Source organism: Sinohyriopsis cumingii, chromosome 2, assembly GCF_028554795.1.
Source record: "Sinohyriopsis cumingii isolate HCF-2022 chromosome 2, ASM2855479v2, whole genome shotgun sequence".
Classification (NCBI taxonomy): domain Eukaryota; kingdom Metazoa; phylum Mollusca; class Bivalvia; order Unionida; family Unionidae; genus Sinohyriopsis; species Sinohyriopsis cumingii.
The window spans coordinates 91,708,781-91,725,950 of NC_142962.1; the positions used below are offsets into that span (position 1 = coordinate 91,708,781).

General features: G+C 35.9%; 1 protein-coding gene and 1 long non-coding RNA gene across 6 annotated transcripts in view; one reads left to right on the forward strand and one right to left on the reverse strand.

Moving 5' to 3' along the window:
- Nucleotides 1–1,796: 1,796 nt before the first annotated feature.
- Nucleotides 1,797–17,170, reverse strand: part of LOC149805365 (uncharacterized) — a 23,261-nt gene continuing 7,887 nt past the window's right edge. For 2 of the 5 annotated variants that reach the window (XM_089949703.1, XM_089949709.1), the window contains exons 2-4: nucleotides 10,067–10,286; nucleotides 9,131–9,241; nucleotides 1,797–5,552 (exon numbers count right to left, since the gene is read on the reverse strand). In XM_089949703.1, the coding sequence (XP_089805829.1) occupies nucleotides 4,995–5,552; nucleotides 9,131–9,241; nucleotides 10,067–10,286 (889 nt within the window). In that variant the 3' untranslated portion in view covers nucleotides 1,797–4,994. Of the gene's footprint in view, nucleotides 5,553–9,130; nucleotides 9,242–10,066; nucleotides 10,287–10,565; nucleotides 11,054–11,805; nucleotides 12,525–13,093; nucleotides 13,698–17,170 lie in introns of those variants that run through there. The other 3 variants (XM_089949714.1, XM_089949716.1, XM_089949696.1) reach the window with 3 other exon arrangements.
- Nucleotides 8,168–17,170, forward strand: part of LOC149805366 (uncharacterized) — a 27,019-nt gene continuing 18,016 nt past the window's right edge. The window contains exon 1 of the long non-coding RNA XR_016419050.1: nucleotides 8,168–8,482. This is a non-coding gene — a long non-coding RNA (uncharacterized LOC149805366). The remainder of the gene's footprint in view (nucleotides 8,483–17,170) is intronic.

Consider the following 17,170-nt stretch of genomic DNA (forward strand, 5'->3'; position numbering starts at 1 on the left):
CACCCTCCGCATTCACAGGGGCTCCGCATTAGTATTTTTTTTAAAAATATATCTAATGAGATAAAGTTTCTTTAAAGCGACGGAAGAAACTTTTAATTTCATTATCATATAAAACTTGTTTAAAAGTTTATTTAAAATTCTGTATTCACAGGGGGCCCAGCGCATAAATCGGGGGGGGGGGGGGGCGCCAAAATTATCCAAATCGGGACCCGAGTTTGCTAATTCGGATGCTGTTAACCAATGCCGTGAATCCGATACTGAAAAATCCTCTGTCCGAGCGAATGCGTGATTCTACATACAAGTTTAAACCTTGTTTCGGGTCAGTGGTAACATTCAGTTTGCTCGTACCTTTTGTCCATCGTGACGAGAATTCTCAAATACTATAATGATTGAATTGAAACAAAAAATGCAGTCTTTAAAATCATGTAGCAATCAATGTTAATAAATTGTTGATAAAATATCCAGAAGAAAAGTAGACACAGACTATTAGTAGGATTTTATTTACAATCAGTCAAACGACAAGGACAAAGACCGAGTAATCAACCATGTTAAATGAACGCATGAAATTAAATAGCTGATTTTGACTGGTTTAATACAGTTATGACATAATTGTAAAATAATGGATTAAACAGTGTCTGAGAATCTTAACAAATTGGTGGTTTAAAGATTTGTTTGTACGCACAAAAACACACACGAACACATTTAACTGAAAGTTTGTCAGCACACAAAGACAAATAAAACTTAGGTTGATATTTATTTTGTTTCGTTTAAAAAGGGATAATGTTAAGGCAGGAAAGTAAGGTCCCATCAGAAGAACTTCTTATGTTTTTAAAACCTTCCTATGCAATGGTACATTATATACAGAATACACTCTTACGATTTTCAGTAGTATTTATGGCCGTGGGCAGTTTATAATGCGAGTTTCTAAAAAAAAAGAGATGATCTTTAGGCTAATTAACTACTATACCAGTACTACAGTTTGTTATTAGTGTGGACATGTATGTAGCCAAGGTGTAATGAAAACAATATTGAAATAACGTAGTTTCCGAGTTAATTTTGATTGTCTACGAGACTACTAGTGTTGCAGTTCCGTTACTTTTTGGCACAATAGCTGACCTGTTCAAACAAAATCATAATCGGTTGTCCTTAAAAACTAGCACTATTTGTACGTGTAACTATATTTGTATGTGTATCTATATTTGTACGTGTATCTGTATTTGCATGCACGCATTTCTTTAGAACAAGATTGTATAAATGATTGAAAGTATTTCCAGTTCCAGTACATGAAACCAAATGAACACGTAAGTTAATTAATTTAAACAAGGAACAACTGCAGTGATTGATCCAGGAGTATCGTTTAGGAGATGAAGGGGGCGCTAACAAGACGGTAACGAGTCTAGGTCTGTAAACGACACACCCCATCCCGCATAGGAGGGGTCCAGCAATCATCTACATCATAGGAGTTTTCAGAACATAATTTTAATCATCAAAGTGTAAAGGAAACGTACTCTAGGAAACGTCCCGGTTGTGTGGAGCTCATTTTGGATGGTTTTAAACCGGGTCGGGTGGGGTAGAGAGGGCCTGCTATGCCACACACCCAACTGATTCGCCCCTGAATTGTTGCATACAATTTTAAGATGTTGGATCATATCTCTTATTTTTAACACACACACACACACACACACACACACACACATTCTAATGCATACTTGTGTGCGTTAAATATAGTAGCCGCATATAATGTTGGTTATTGTAAGATGCATTTATTTCGAAAAACAAGTATTTTAACAACCTCATTTGATGCTTAGAATAACTTTATTAAGTCTCTATTCATTTGTCAAGTACAAATATTATATTACAAATAGAAGCAATGTCAGAATGAGTGAAAATGGCTTAACTCTATATGAAGTGAATATATACACAACTTTCATGGTGTTAAGAGTGATTGATGTTTGTCGACCATTGCTTTGAACACCAGCTGTTGTTTTTGTTTGGCACGCCTATAAATAAGAACAATCCATGCTGAATTGCGCCTATGCATATGCTAACATAAACAAAAACAAACCTGGAACACTTAAACTACGTGTAGGTCGCGTTTCATCAAACACAACTAAAACCACTAATCTGAACACAAGACAACTTTTCACATTTCGAGATCATTTGAAACTGATTAATTCCGGATGGAATGGGTGAACGAGCCTCTATTTATGTACAATAATACAAGGAGTGATTTTTGTGTTTTCTACTGAACATTTCATTGAAATAATATTTTGCTAAATTCAAACAGTTGGATGAGATCAAATTCAGACTATGAGAAATTATACATTTTAAGATTAAATGGAATCATGGAAGGTTACTGAACCTGCATTCCCTCCCTCAAACATAAAGTTGTTATAAGTATACACAAACATCTGGTACCCTTTACAAAAAGTATCAAACTACCAGACAAACGAAGCATAAATGTTCCTCAGAAGTCTTAATGTTTTTTTTTTTTTTAAATTGCTAACTTTTAAGTGCGGATTGTTTACGTTTTTGCAAGTTGTTTTGATCAATTACACACGACATATAAAATAATGAATACCAGAGAATTTGCAACCCCAAAGATGGTGTAAATGACGTAATAATAATAATAATAATAATAATGATAATAATAATAATAAATACTTTATCAAGTATACGGGACGTTATTGTTGCATGCAGCATAGACTGTGCATTACGATTTGGGATTCAAACATTGGACCATTTGAACTGAGAGAATTTAACAAGTAGCCCAAGCGGGACAGAGATCGCTCAACTGGCTGACATAAAGAGCACAACGACATATGACCTATAAATCTAGTTGGGTACGATCCAGTCAGACATTCAAAGATTTATTAGATATTTAGAAATGGTAGCCATATATAGGATAGCAGATCAGTATGATTTGTGAAAAGTTTGCGTTTTTGGCCATACAGAATGGTGGATCAGTGATTTATGCAAACTTTGAGTTGTGGCCATATTGAATGGTGGATTAGTATTATTTATGAGAACTGAATGGGCATTTTGCCATGATATTTTCTCTATTATTTGATCAAATTCGTTCAAGTAGTTTTTTTCTCCAGAAGTCATTGTAACGTTTGTTCCTTTTTTAGTAATGTGATCAAATTTCGAGGTAGATCGGGATCATTTATATTTAAGATTTTTTTTTTAAAGCCTTCATGCCAGGATGCCTCCAGTTAAATTGGGCGAAACTTCCATTCAGCGGTTTTATTTTGGAAGAGCATTTTTTTTCTCTATTCATTTTTAACGGTAGCCATATTTGATAGGGGAATTTGTATTTTTCATACTATTTGAAACTTCTTCAAGCCAGGAATCTTTTTTTTTAGACTTGGTAAATTTCTGCTCAGCTGTTATAATAAGAAGTCGTTTAAAGATTTATCTCATTTTTAAAACAACGACCGTGTCTGATAACGGATCGGTATGATTTCTACAAATTTAATAGGCCCTTACGCCAAAATAATTCCTGTCAAATTTGTACCAGTTATGTGCAGCTATTTTTGAAAAAGTCATGTTAAAGTTTTTCTATTTGTATTAGCAGCCTCAATAATTATGGTATCTAAACGTCGTTTGAATAAACATGAGACAAACACGCTCGCTTGACGTATGTTACATTTAGTTGAGTTCTGTTGAGCAGGCTTGCAGAAGAAAGTTTTGACGGTCAACAAATAGTATAGGTACCATCCATGTACTAATGCGTTGGGAGACTACACTGAAATTTTATCGCTGAAATAATATTTATTTACAACGATGTCTATAAAGGCCACCAGTGGCTAATTTCCAGAAAAATCAAATTTTATCGGCTATACATGTAGACTGTGAAAGAATGTGCCCATCAACATTTAATCACAAACTTCAACAAAGGCGTGGTTTTTTGTGGTTTTTTTTGTCCACACTACGTACACGCAATGAAATCTGTAGCGAAAATGTGTAACAGGTTATACTTAATGTACAAATTTCATATGCTTAGTCATACAAATATATAATGAAAACATTTTCGTATTGTATGTATTTCAAAGACTATATGTTCAGGTAAAGCTTTTCATCTTAAAATACTGATATCCTTGCAAGGGGGAGGGGGTGGGGGTGTCGGATTGATCTCTTGACCTTGAGATGGGCAATATGGAAGAAACATCTCCGAACAGAGACAAAAGGATCTGGGCTTGAAATGGGGACATGTGCTTGTGACTGAACAACGTACTGTCAGTGGCGTACTAAGGGCAAATGGCGCCCGGGGTGAATATGATGGCCGAAATGGATTTTGACGCCAGAGGACCTCTGGCACCCAGAGCAACCGCCCCGTCCCCCGCCCCATTAGTACGTTAATGCATACTCTCAGGGCAGATTCTGGAGATGCATTGGTCCAATCTGAGGTGCGTGCGCTCGTGTGTGCATATATAAATATGGCCTTGATGAAGTTGGAATACAAGTATGTTATCATCTGGGGATGGTTACTCTTGAGAAAAAGCAACTTTTTAACACTTCCAAACAATCCTTGATGGACTAAGGACAAAACAAGTTTTGAATGATTAAAGACAAATTTTGAGTACTTCCAAACAAGCCTTAATGAGCTAAGGACAAAGTTTGTTGGTTACAGTTGTTCCTAAAACGGCTTATACATTTGGATGGCCTACATTTTTAGCTCGTGAGATCGATACAGTTGAAAGAAAAAAGCATAATACAACGTTTTTTACACGCATATATACACGAGTTAATGCACCGAAAACAACTACGTGCAAATGAGTGTGATGGCATATTGTATTAATAGCTACAACATTATTCGTCAGTTGAATAAGTTAGAACTATCATTACACAATACTTGTATCAACTATTCCATAGCTTGCTGACTTCGGGAATAACTTTTCGAACAGGATGAAATAAATGTATGCAACACAAAAAAGTGACGACTAACGTGACTTCGTTTTTACATTTCCAATTCTCTTAAAGCTCAATTAAAGTCAATTAAACTGGAAAATGTTGTTATCCGGGCTGTTTTCAAGGTGGTCGCTAATGGAGCGTCTCCCAAGGGTAAAGTCTGGGGAAATAGGTACCAGTGGGGACATGATACCCATGGACGTAAGAAGTGCGATTTCGTCCTCGACGGAGAAGTTCTGAGTCTGGAAAGGCACTGAATTGGTGGTGTCATTTTTCGAATGTTTGAGGCAGTCATCTAGGTACAGATGCTGATGATGGTGGTATGACGGTGAGTCTCCATACTGTGCATTACACCTATCAGTTTCCGACCGGGTAGCTTGATTGATGATACCTTGAAGAGAAAAAGACAGTTCGGAATCCATCAGACCAGGTGAGTTTTTAAACACGGACTCGTCCATTGATATCGGGTCATTTGAATCTGGTGATGGGTGGACTGACGTAAGGTTTGTCTCTTGCCTGAAGCTTGGCGTGGACGCACACATATGCGTGTGAAGACTATTCAACAGCTCGTTCTTTTCTTTTGTTAGCGCCTCGATCTCCTGCTGAAGTTTTCTCTGCTCGCTCAGCGCTTCGTTGAATCCCTGAAATATGAAGGTTGCGAAATTTAAGAATGAAACCAATATTACATTATAAATAAAGACCAAGTGACAGCTTCACTTTGACCTAGAAACTGGGTATCGATTGGAAGATATACCTTCACCGCTGCTGCTGCTGCTGGTAGCTGCGAACCGCTGTTTTCAAAATGGAGCAATGACCCGGCTAAACATTTTATACACCAAAAGTGCCTTTAGTCTCGTGTGAATTTCTGGTAATCAAGGTGAAACGTTACATGGAAATTGTTGGATTGTGTACTGGATGCGATGTGCAAGAACACAACCATCTATCCACCGAGTGGCGTGATAAGTGTATGATTGGAATGGTGGAAATGCACTTTGGCCTCTAAAGTTGTCTATCAGTGCTTTTCCAGGTAAGTGTACCCAGCCTTGACGGCATACGTATCGACTACTAGTAAGTACTGTACTATGTCAGTGCCCCAGATCAATGCCTGGCAGACAGACAATCGATAGACTTCTGTACATGAATGTCTAGACAGATACTTCTCAACTGAAGGAGCAAATCAGCAACCTTCGGAATGGAAACTCTCTCTCTCTCTCGTTTTTAACATACCTTTGTACATAAATCGCAATATCAGAGAAGAGTGCCGGTATTGTGTATAATTAGAACACGTGAAGGGGATGAACAGTACATAATGATAATAATAATAATAATAACAACACAACAGTTTCTTAAAATTTAATACACGTATATTAATCCAACTATAACCGGATGAAAAAACGACGACACATAAATAAATCAAGTAAGGAAACATACCCTTGCAAGATTATTACTAAAAATAAAAGTATAGAAGAGAAAGTTGACGCGAAAGTGCAAACATTCTCGTTTTATCTTTAGTACAAATGGCAGTTTCAGAATTCTAATGATGCATATTTGGTTCGAGCTCAGTTTAATATTAGCAAAGATGCACCAAAAATAAATAAAAAGATAATAGCAACAGAAACAATTGCGAAAGGTGCATTGTTCAATCTATCCCTAAGAAGTCTCCACAGCGCGAGTAGTACGTCTTAATTCAATTGGACTTCTTAGATTCAGAAACTTTAATTACGCGTTATCGCATTTATTGAAATTGACATATAAAAATTCATTTATTTTAATATCAACTCCTAGTTGATTTAGTGATGGGTCACATTTGAACGAGTCTGGCTATGAAGCAAACAGCTTATAGAGGAATATCTCAGAGAATTACACCAGTATAATAAACAGTTCTAATTCGTCCCAATCAAAATACATACATATATTATGAACCACTGATATATCTTGTTGCACATAGAGAACCTGGGATAGAGGGTTTACATGGTGACGTTAGCAATGGCCAAAATCGTAGAAGTTGATACAATGATACACAATGAGAGAGAGAGAGAGAGAGAGAGAGAGAGTGTATGTGTGTGTGTGTTTGTGTGATATTTGGATTTTTAACGTAGCTTTAGTATTTTTTAAGTCATATCGCTACGACGTCTGCAGTGTGGCAATTTATAGTGACGTTTAGCACTGGGGCATCAACTTGGGCATCATGCCGCAGACATATCAGCGAGGCAGCTGTTAGTACCATTTTTATAAGACTTTGGTATGACTCGACCGGGACTCGCACCTACGACCTCGCGCATCCGAGGCGGGCGCTCTAACCATTAAGCAGTGTAAGATGACAATGAATATCCAGTTTAAATTAAATTAATGTACAAGGCAGTGGTTACCAACCTGTGGGACAAGGGTCCGCAGGGTCATTCCAAAGGAGTCTAGAAGTACAAATTTTACCATGTGGGGGTCTACGAAATTTTTTAAGTTAAGAAGGAGTCCTTGTGCGTGAAACGGTTGGGAACCAGTGGTATAAGGCAATAAAGTCTCTCGAGGTTTGTGGTAGTTGGCTGTAGCAATTAAAAATCCTTGACGGCCGTTAGAGTAACGTATTTTTGTTGAGATGTCAAACCTATGGTAAGGAACAATGAATTTATTCTGAGGTTGAATTAATGGCGAATGAAACTTCATTTATGGAAAAACACAATTAGCCATATAATAAAGTATTTATTAATTTGAGAAGAAAAGTAAATCAGAAAGTTATGGGAATAATAATATTAAGAATTCTGGTTGATAGTGATTGAACACTGAAACTAAATGAGAGCATAATCCGGAACGGAAAATTCCATGGTGCATATCATTTCAGGTTAAGTAGATATTCAGTCATTTCGTGTTTGCGTGAATTACTTGAGCACATAACAAAATAATCTTTACTGAAACAATGTAAGTGTCAAAAGGAAAATATTATCGTACCAGACAACAAATGATGACAAAACTTTCTTTGCACTAGTACTGCGTTAAATCCTTGTATTTTCCTTTAACCCCTTAAATGCTGTGTGTCCCCTAAATTTGGAGAGTGGGGACAGTATCCCCTGCCTCTGTGTATGTGTGTGTGTTTGTGTGTGTTATTTTACTAACTACTTATCTTAACAATGGTCTCCATTCAGTCATTATCCAAACTTAAAAAGTAGTCATGCATAACTGCAGTGCCATTACTGGTTTCTTTGACCGAAGTATGATATATCATGTGATGCTAATTACACATTTTTTAAGATATACTCACATACGTTTCCATGGAATCAAAACGTGCGAGAAATCAGAGGGTTTACATGTACTAAACTGCTGCCACAAATTAGTCCGTGACTCAAGACCTCAAGTATTGTCGGCCGCAGTGGATCATACGATGTTGCGGTTATATTTAATGGAAGTTAATTGTACAACCGAAAGGGATTGATCTAAAGTCACTTAGTGCATTTCTCAATCTCATCCCTTATCATCAGACAAAGTGCATGAGGATTGGCTTGTGTAGAGAACGCGCAACGAGTTAGTAATTTGGAAAAGGACATTTTGGATTTATTGGTGGAGTTTCAACTCAGTAAAGGTAAGTCTTTAATTTGTTTTTGTTGCATTTAACCCTGCTAGTTACAGACTAGTTCACCATAATTTTTATTTTAACTTCCGTGAAGTGAAACGGAGAACCTTCATGTTATGGAATAACTTATATATACATCTGAATACAATTATTAGTAGAAAGAAGGTCATTTATAAATACCGTTGTGACCTCTCCGGTGGCCTAAGTGGTTAGAACGTCCGCCTCGGTTGCGGGATGTCGCGGGTTCGAACCCCTGTCGAGTCATACCAGAGACTTATAAAAATGGTACATGCAGCTGCCTCGCTTGGCGCAAAACATTAAGAGGTTAGTGTTTGGACTGGTCAGCCTGGTGTCCAGATAAGGTGACTGGGTCGGTCATGATGCTACATGTCTGCAGCATGATGTCCCAATGCTAGACATCACTGTAAACTGCCACACCGCATACATTGTATCGATATGACTAAACTTGTTAAAGCAGTTAAAGAACACACACAAAAAGCAATCAAACACAATTACCATGCTATGTACAAAATTTGAAATACGAGACCATTTTGTGACAAATGGAAATATTAATCGTATATGGAACACAACGACTTTATCCCTTTTTTTATATAAAAAACGACACTTGTAAGACGGAAGTTGTCTCTAATAGCCTACCTCGATGACGCTACCTTCTTGCATCTTTTTCTTTTTCCTGCATCGCTGGGCAGCCTCTCTGTTCTGCTGTCTCCTTCTCTGTTTTTTCATGAGTTCTTCAGGTGTCAGCTGCTGTAGAAATAGAATAAACATTGAGAGTAATCTAAAAATATTGTTGAAAATATGATCGTAGAGTAGTGAACTTAGTAAATATCACGTTGAATTTACAATTGGATATCTATATATGTACCGGTATATGCGGGCCGCTTCAGAGGTTACGCTAGACCCGGGCAACTTCGAGAGTCTGAGGCCTTTAGATCCTAGTTATATTGAAACGTTAAATGCCAGTACAAACGCATATAATTTACTATAAAATATTTAAAAGACAATTCAGTACACAGCGAAGTTGTTTTTTTTTATATAACTTTTATTATTTTCAGAATTGTTCATTTAAAAAACGCTTATTCGAAACCACTTAGGGGTTGAGACCCGGGATAAATGACCCCCCCCCCTTCTGATTGGACCGGTGTAAATGTAAAGGAGATACAGGCGTATATATAAAGGTATGTCTCTAAAAATAGAGGCTTGATTTCATTTATTTTAAATAAATATAGATATAAACATAAATTTAAAAAGCGTGTATTGAAAAATGTTAATTACGCATTTCAGGTAAATGTGAATGTAAATAAACATAACTTAAATAATTATGTATTCCCAATAATAAAACATGCGAAAACAATTGAAGTGTCATGAAATCAAATAATACTGTTTTATCGCAAACGTATGACTTGATAAATTGTTGTGTTTTTTTTTGTTGTTGTTGTTGTTGTTGCAAAATTAATATTTAAATATCGTTAAAATTAACTGTACCAGTTGTAAGCCTGTACATTTTATTTAAGAAATATGAGAGAGAGAGAGAGAGAGAGAGAGAGAGAGAGAGAGAGCATGGAAAAATACCTTCTTTACATTGGGCTTAGTTTCTTGCAGACAAATCTCTCCGAGCCCAGCATTGCATCTTCGACTCAAGATGCGCAGACGAATTTCCTCCTTTAAAAGTGGCATGATACTCTTATTCTCCTCCGCCTCTCTGTAAGCCTGTTCAAGACGGGGATCTAACTCCAGCTCTGATATGGAGTTCAATGGGGATATTTCGTCCAGGTTATGTAGCTCCATTGTGCTGAAAAATAATAATAATAATAATAATAATAATAATAATAATTATTATTATTATTATTATTATTATTAGTATTATTATTATTATTATTATTATTATTATTATCATCGTCATCATCTAGAAGAAGAATGGCGACGACGATGATGATGAAGACAATGTTAGTTGATCAAACATCAAACTTGATGTTTTTGGAAACAAGTCTTCTAATATGGTGGATTCTATTTGATTGATTGTTATTCAATTATGCCTATACGGACGGAAATCCAAGTCACTGTGACTTACAGTCGCTTTTGACTCTTCCCGCGCAATGAAACCACATCACCAAACACCGCATACATTTATAGGCGATGGTATACAACTGCGCATGTGTCACACTGTCAGATTTGTTTTGCTTTTTGTAAAAATGATTCCCATAAATTGGCAGATGTACGCAAAAAGTCCCTATTACGAAATCAAGATTACCTTTTTAATGACAAAGAAAAAGAAATTAATTTTTTTAAAACAAATTGCAGCTTAATTTGGGAAAAATTAACGTCCACGCCAAGCAGGACACTTAAGTAAGAGATATTTTAAAGGTAAACGAGACTGATGCAATCATCACTGATCAATGCATACATATTTTGTACTTGCCATTTTATAAAGAAATCTTTATAATGGAATAGAACAGACTAAACTGATCATATATCTCTATATTAACAAGTTTCTTGCGCAATATAGACGATCTGGATTTAGTTACAATTGGTTTTTGAGTATCAAAATTTCACCATTCGCCTTTTATGATTAAAAACTTCCTCTTATCAAAACGTTTTGAAAGGTTCTTACATTGTTGAACGGGTACTGTACCATAAATAATTATTTTAAGAGCACAACGATTTTTTAAATATTCTTAGATCTATAATTTCTTAATTTCTTCATATAATTCTTGCATAGTATATGGGTTTTTTTTTTCTTCTTCCTTTAAAATGTCACCGGACAATCTTTTGTAATGGTTTATTCGAACATTAAGGGAGAAATAGAAATTGAATATGCAATTGCAATCATTCACTTTAGAATACTCCATTTCTTAAACTTAAAAGAATGTGACTATAACGGGCGGGGAATAAGAACCTAAAAGCAAACAAAACGAATCTCCCTCAAATTTAATATTTATAAATAAGGTATCTAATGTTCGAAGTTTTCCTTTCCAGGATGTACAGATTTGCGTTTCTTCATTTTCTCTACTTGGTATTTATTTCTTCACACAGAGCAATCAAATTCCAAGTGTCGTTTATATCCCGAAAATTTGCTTTAATGCATTCAATGCTTTCGCCAGAAGATTACAAATTTGAAAGAAATATGTAGGTAGAACCGTAGAAATGTTATTGTCATTGTACCCTTTATTGTTACGAAAGTAGAATGATATGTGACTCAGACACATGATAAACGTAGAAATTATTTCGTGTTTTGGGGACAAAACATGTTTTTGTAAAACAGAAAACTGAAAATATCCATAAGATAATCCTTTAAAAAATTTCATGCATACCGAGCAGTATAAGAAACGCACAAAGTCACCAAACTGCGGTATTTTCATGTATCGGATCCGTGTCAGACACTCACAAAGTCACCAAACTGCGGTATTCTCATGTATCGGATCCGTGTCAGACACTCACAAAGTCACCAAACTGCGGTATTCTCATGTATCGGATCCGTGTCAGACACTCACAAAGTCACCAAACTGCGGTATTCTCATGTATCGGATCCGTGTCAGACACTCACAAAGTCACCAAACTGCGGTATTCTCATGTATCGGATCCGTGTCAGACACTCACAAAGTCACCAAACTGTGGTATTCTCATGTATCGGATCCGTATCAGACACTCACAAAATCATCAAACTGCGGTATTCTTATGTATCCTGGGCTATGTAAGAATCAAAATCATCAATTGCGGCAATATCGTATATCGTGAGCCCTTTAGAATGTCACAAAACCATCAACTATGGCATTATGACGCATACTGAGAAACTCACAAAATCATCAAACTGCAGTAATCACATCCATCGTGGTCCGAGTAAGAATCAAAATCATCAATTCCGGCATTCTCGTGCATCCTGAGCCATGCAAGAAACTCACAAAAAAAAAATCATCAAACTATGGCGTTATGACGCATACTGGGCCGTGTATGAAACACAAAATCATCAACACTGTGGTATTCTCATTAGTTTTAAAATTGTACAACAGTTAACAGATTGACACTCCATTAGTCAATCTGTACATACATTCCAAATACGGTAATACTACTACTACTACTACTACTACTAATAATAATAATAACTATTATCATTAGTACTATTAGTAGTAGTAAAATATTAATATTATTATTATTATTATTATTATTATTATTATTATTATAACTAAATAAATAAATTAAATAAATAAAATAAAATAAATAACGAAGTACGCCTATAATTCTCAAAATATGTGTCCACATTTAATAGATCAGCGAGGTAATGTACTTTTCTGATGTCTGAGAAAGTAGATACATGTAATGTGCCCAGAAAATGACAAAGAACAGAATGCGGACAACGACTCTGCAATACTGACGTGGATAACCTGGGTAGCAAAAGGCTTCCTTTATAAAGGACAATTATGCATACCATCTGAACACTCTTTCCCAAATCAAACTAGGACGAATGTTACAAATCTACGTTGTGCCACACTTGTTTTATGTGGCCAGTAACACACAAAGGACTCGCTTTCGATCTGCAGTCATTTTTTTTTTATAGCAAAGACCAAAATACATTAAAATTATTATTATTATTATTATTATTACCTGAAGCTAGAGTTGATGCCAGTGTGTCTGTCCAACGATGAGAATTGTCAAGCGCTCCCAAAAACACATGCGACACGCATGCTGCGTCTGTTTTGTTTTGATTTTTAAGGTCAGCTTTAAACCAAAAAAAAAAATTGCAAGCTTGGGCATGTTTCCAACGTATTGGTATGATATAAGTAAGGCACGTGTGTGGGCGGGACTTCGATCAGGAACCAATGGAATCGAGCTACTCAGCTTACTTAGATTATAAACATAGATACATGTGGCTACGATGAGTCGTGCGCTAGTGAAATCTATAATTACACACAATGCGTTGGTAACTGTTTATTTATGGCAGCAGAGCCGAGATACTAGATGTACAATGTCTGATTTTGATTTTTTAACGTAGCTTTAAGAATTTTTCAGTCTGCAGTGTGGCACTTTATAGTGATGCCTAGCACTGGGGCATCATGTCGCAGACATGTAGCATGATGTCCCACCCAGTCACATTATCCTGACACCAGGCCGAGCAGTCCTAACACTAACCTCTTAATGCTGAGCGTCAAGCGAGGCAGCTGTTAGTACCATATTTGCAAGTCTTTGGTATGACTCGGCCGGGGATCGAACCCACGACCTCCCACATCCAAGGCGGACGCTCTAACCACTAGGTAACCGGAGCGGTCCCTAGATGTATGTATGTGTATGTGTGTGTGTGTGTATATATATATATATATATATATATATATATATATATATATATATATATATATCTGTGTGTATTGGATTGGATGGGAAGAATTATCACATTTATCTAAGCCTCAATAAAGATATGAAAGATATGTATTTTTTAAATTTATTTTGATTTGTTCTGTGTATTATCATTTAATCTTAGCCTGTTAAAAATCAATCCCGCCCCGAGTCTCACTACTATATTTGTGTAAAACTATAGGATATTGTGGTTAACTTAGTTTTACAACTGACCCAGTTGATTATACTCACGTTTGTTTATGTTCTCCATGACAAAACGAAAAAACACAAAACAGATTACATCATATCTATACATAGGCTCGAAACTGGAATGGGGAAATTCCTCTTTCCAGGCAGTGAGCTGAAGTCTTAAGCGAGCGTACGTAGGTCAACGCTATTAATCAACCAAACTGACGCATTTAGAGCTTGACATTCGCACATCATTATTCGCCAGACGTGTAATTTAAGGCTGTAGTCAGTACGAAAATAATAATAATGATAATAATAATAAGAAGAAGAAGAAGAGGAAGACGAAGAAGAAGAAGTGGGAGGAGGAGGAGATTATTTTTATTATTGTTCCAGTAGTAGTGGCTTGTTTTGGTTTAGTCTGTGCAATTAAAAGATTTGCACAAGGACAAAACACGGCATCCGACCAGGGTTGATGTGATGGTAGGATTCAAACTCCTACCCATCCGGCACGCTAATCTCTGAGCCAGCATGACTCCTGTCTCCTTTTGTCACCTCTCATGACATGCAATGATCAACAACGCCAATCCAAAAAACAAAGGGTGGGGGGCGGTGTTAGTCTTATTATTATTATTGTAGCAGTAATAGTAGCAATAATAGCAATAGTAGCAGTCGTAGGAGCAGCAACGATAAACAACTAAAACATCGCTTATTGTTCCTACATTCGCCTTTTCGTCACATGTGCAACGAAATTTGTCTTGCAGTAATTCTTTTTGTTTTTGAAGTTGTGAAATATTTTATGGCATAAACAAATATTCAGTGCATCAGAATATCAATAAAATAGCTGATTTCCTTTATTGTATTATTCTTCTTCATATCAAAGTCGAGTTTTCTCATATAATGGTTGCAGGTACATAACGAGTCATTACACATTAGGACAAGCGCCAGGTCGCGCACTTAGTAAGTGTGAGATGCAAACATGTATATATAGTGAACCCGTTCTTCGGGTATTGGTTTTTTAAAGTGTTTAGTCATTTATATAACAAAACAAAGCTCCAAACTAAACTGGTCTATAGATTAGGTTTGGTGATCATGTACGCTGATTTATCTCTCTCTCTCTCTCTCTCTCTCAGCGTTTTGTTTTGTTTTCTTCCTTTTCATGACAGTGCGTTTGTGTGTGTGTGTGTGTGTGTGAGAGAGAGAGAGAGAGAGAGAGAGAGAGAGAGAGAGGATGTTTCATTGTGTATATCTCTAATCAATCGCTTTGTGGAGGGATGACCTGATGAGGTCATAGGGCTAATTGCGCAGTAGTTTTGATCATCCGCCAGCGAGTCTCCACGGAGATACGTAAAGATTTTATCTACTGGGTTATTGAGCGCTCGAACAAAAGTTTGCTAACTTGAAGGCGGAGCCGAAAACACAATCACCGATTAATATGAGGCAAAATATGCAACGCTTTGGTAGCTTTTGTAACGCACAATGGGTCTCAAAGGTTAGTGTAACAAAAACGCTAACATGAATGATGTTTCATGATTTGCTCTGAAACCTTTTATTTATTTATTTATTTATTTATTTGTTTATTTATTTATTTATTTATTTATTTGTTTACTTATTAGGCAATACAAATAAAATAGGAGTATCGCAAGATTGACATAAATAGTGAAAAGAAAATTTGCTGATAAAGGACTAATGAAGCACAAAAATCATCACATCCCAATCTACATTAAAATAAGTACGTCCCAATCTACATTAAAATAAGTACGTTCCAGTCTACATTAGCATAAGTACGTCACAATCTACATTAAAATAAGTACGTGGTGAAAGACAACTTACTTTCAAATAAGACGTAGTGTAGGGCTATTTACGCTTAAACAAGGCGTGTTGAAAGACGATTTCAGAATGCAATGAAATTAGTGTTCAGCTTTATGGATAATTAACATTTTATTACCTGTGTAGCTCTAAACTACTGGATAATCATTTAATGAGGACATGCATGTTTCTTTGAAAGTATGATGTGAACTGGATATTTTTAACATAGGTTCTGTGTGTGTGTGTGTGTGTGTGTGTGTGTGTGTGTGTGAGAGAGAGAGAGAGAGAGAGAGAGAGAGAGAGAGAGAGTTAAGTTAATATTGCTTATTTTAACGTCTTTACAAGAAAAGAGCCTCTCTCTTGGTAGTTCTTCATAATCAACACAGGAAATTCATCTTAAACGGAATGTTCGTTAACTTTTGTGACGAAAACTTAGACTGTTTCATAAACTTAATTTATAAAACACATAATTATATCATGGTGGTAGTAATCATATGTGATATTTAATTATTAATACACAATCTTCATATTACATCTTTTAAAACCACTGCGCTATTGGAACAAGAGAGGAAAGACGTGCGTACGATTTAGACTATTGGTAAATGAAGAAGGTATTTGATAAACATACAGACATATTTACTTACAAGCATATAGATGTGTTTTGCTTCTTAAAGTATTACACAGAATATTTGCACTGTCATTGGAGACGAGGACGAAGATTTTTGGGGTTATGTGAAAGTGCAATTTGCGCATTGCGGATAGTAAACGAATAAATCGCGAATTATTGGATATATATATATATATATATATATATATATATATATATATATATATATATATATATATATATATCACCTGACGGAGCGACCTCGAGGCAGACATCACTAAGATGGGTCACACCTGGAGTCAGCTCGAGGTGATGTCACAGGACAGAAGCCTTGGCGATCTTTTGTGGGTGTCCTATACCCCAGCAGGGGTGATGGGCAAAACTAAACTGAACTGAACTGATATATATATATATATATATATATATATATATATATATATATATATATATATATATATATATATATATATATATATATATGTGTGTGTGTGTGTGTGTGTGTGTGTGTGTGTGTGTGTGTGTGTTTATCATTCTGGAGCATGTACCTAAATCAAGTTAAATAGTGAAAATAAATTAAATATGTTTCCAAATACTTTCGAGGGATTAAATAAAGAAACGGGATTTTTGAGTTGTTAAAATAACACCTAACAGATAAGGAGTATAAATAAACCAGGAAGTCTCAACTAAAATAAAATAAAACTAATTTCTCAATCTCTATCAATATTTGCGTATCAGTATGTTTGAATCGA